This window comes from Olea europaea, unplaced genomic scaffold (assembly GCF_002742605.1).
Source record: "Olea europaea var. sylvestris unplaced genomic scaffold, O_europaea_v1 scaffold5861, whole genome shotgun sequence".
Lineage (NCBI taxonomy): Eukaryota > Viridiplantae > Streptophyta > Magnoliopsida > Lamiales > Oleaceae > Olea > Olea europaea.
The window spans coordinates 11221-12819 of NW_019264202.1; the positions used below are offsets into that span (position 1 = coordinate 11221).

The 1599-nt window shown below is 39.3% G+C and overlaps 1 protein-coding gene across 1 annotated transcript; it reads right to left on the reverse strand.

Annotated features, from left to right (window-relative positions):
- On the reverse strand, positions 1-1593 carry LOC111389401 (L10-interacting MYB domain-containing protein-like). The gene is made up of 2 exons (XM_023014323.1): positions 926-1593; positions 1-783 (listed from the first exon to the last, which is right to left on the reverse strand). Exons 1-2 carry the CDS (start codon positions 1328-1330, stop codon positions 220-222), a joined length of 969 nt encoding a protein of 322 aa, XP_022870091.1. The 5' UTR covers positions 1331-1593; the 3' UTR covers positions 1-219.
- Between the last annotated feature and the right edge of the window lie 6 nt (positions 1594-1599).

Genomic DNA, 1599 nt, shown 5'->3' on the forward strand with positions numbered 1-1599 from the left:
TTCAACAAAGCTCATGGAGTAAAGCTTGGTTTCTGCATTGATTCCTGAACATAAAAAAACAGAAGACTTTAAGCCTTGCATGTTCGAGTACATTCAGGACAAACTCTCCTGTTTAAATACACATTCATGTTCTTAAGTTCATATAAATATCACAAGTATAAAGGAGACACTAAGACCACTTTGTACACAGAACAAAAATCGACTATCCGATCCACCATGTTAAGATTCCGAATGCGAAGGAAATTGGGGACCAACTGTTTGCAACCTTTCTAACCATGCAATCCTGGTGCTCGACTTCTTTAAGTTGAGGAAAATCTCCCGGTATTCCTGCTTCAGGAATATATCTAGAGCAAACAAGTAGAGTTCACCCCCCTGTTCAAGTTCTTCAATTGAATCTAGGCACTTGATGCAATCTTCAATACTGTAACTGGGCTTGGGTAGCGGAGATTGAATAGTCATAAAGCTCCTTGATTCGACAGCATCATAACAACGCTCTATGTTGCTATCAGGTATCGCACTCACTGGCTCTACAGCATGAAAACCCGTGTTCATTGAATCATCTTGGTACTTTGAAAAATGAGTAGGAGCTTCTCTTTCAGTCAAGTAATTATGGTGCTTTTTTGGCCGAGTAGATGGCTGTGTCAAAGTCGTACAATAGTTGTGCCTCCTACGTCTAAGAGGTCTTACTGTTCCTCCAGACCCTGCAGCTACACCAAAAATGATGTCTAATTTGTCAGCAAATAGAAGTTCCTTGAACCGATATTGAGCAGCATCAGGATTTGCCTGTGATAAGAAACATCATTCCGTTAACAAGCCAGTGTCAAGAGTAGAAAGCTCTCATCCTTCTCAAAATCTTTTATTAAGCTACGCAAATGTTATTTTACATATTTGTGTACTGTATCCATTTGCAAGGAAAGTAGCATACCTCTAAATACTCGACCCATTCTTCTTCACTGGCACCAAACCTTCGAGTCTCTGGATTCCATTTCATTGTGTCAGTAGAAACCAACTGATGCCAGGTTGTCCAATGTTTTTTGGTGACATCTAAATGATTCTTCAGTTGAACCTTTTCATACCCCAGACCTGTTCTTGTATGAAACGAATTCAAAATATTCACCCAACCATCTTTATTAAAACTAGTCCCGGGCCTATTCCCTATTGATATCTGCTCAAGACACAAGTCAACGAAGATTTCATGAAGCTCAGGTGTCCAATTAGCTTTAACTTGATTCAGTTTCACCTTCCTCTGATGGCTTCCCATTTTCAAGATGTTTGATATGCACGCAAGAATCTGCACCCAATACCATCTAATCAAGGTGTCAATTGCCATCAAATTACGAGTTTCCAAACTCAAATAGTACGACAAAGTATCAACAGAGTAATACCTAACTAAATAGTGATCACTATGTTGAACAATTAGCACCAGTACATGCCCAATGCAATCATCCCCTTATCAGGGAAATCCACATAAATTGTTTCTTACAACTTAAGCGAGATGGGTTGGAAATGAATTTTACACCGGTTAGAGACCTAAAGCCAATTCAGCACCAGTACGACAAAGTATCCACAGAGTAATACCTAACTAAATAGTGATCACTA

Coding starts and splice junctions, on each gene's coding strand:
- LOC111389401 (XM_023014323.1), bottom strand. CDS start 1,330: ATGGCAATTGACACCTTGATTAGATGGTATTGGGTGCAGATTCTTGCG. Junction 784..925: donor AATGGGTCGAGTATTTAGAG/GTATGCTACTTT, acceptor TTCTTATCACAG/GCAAATCCTGATGCTGCTCA.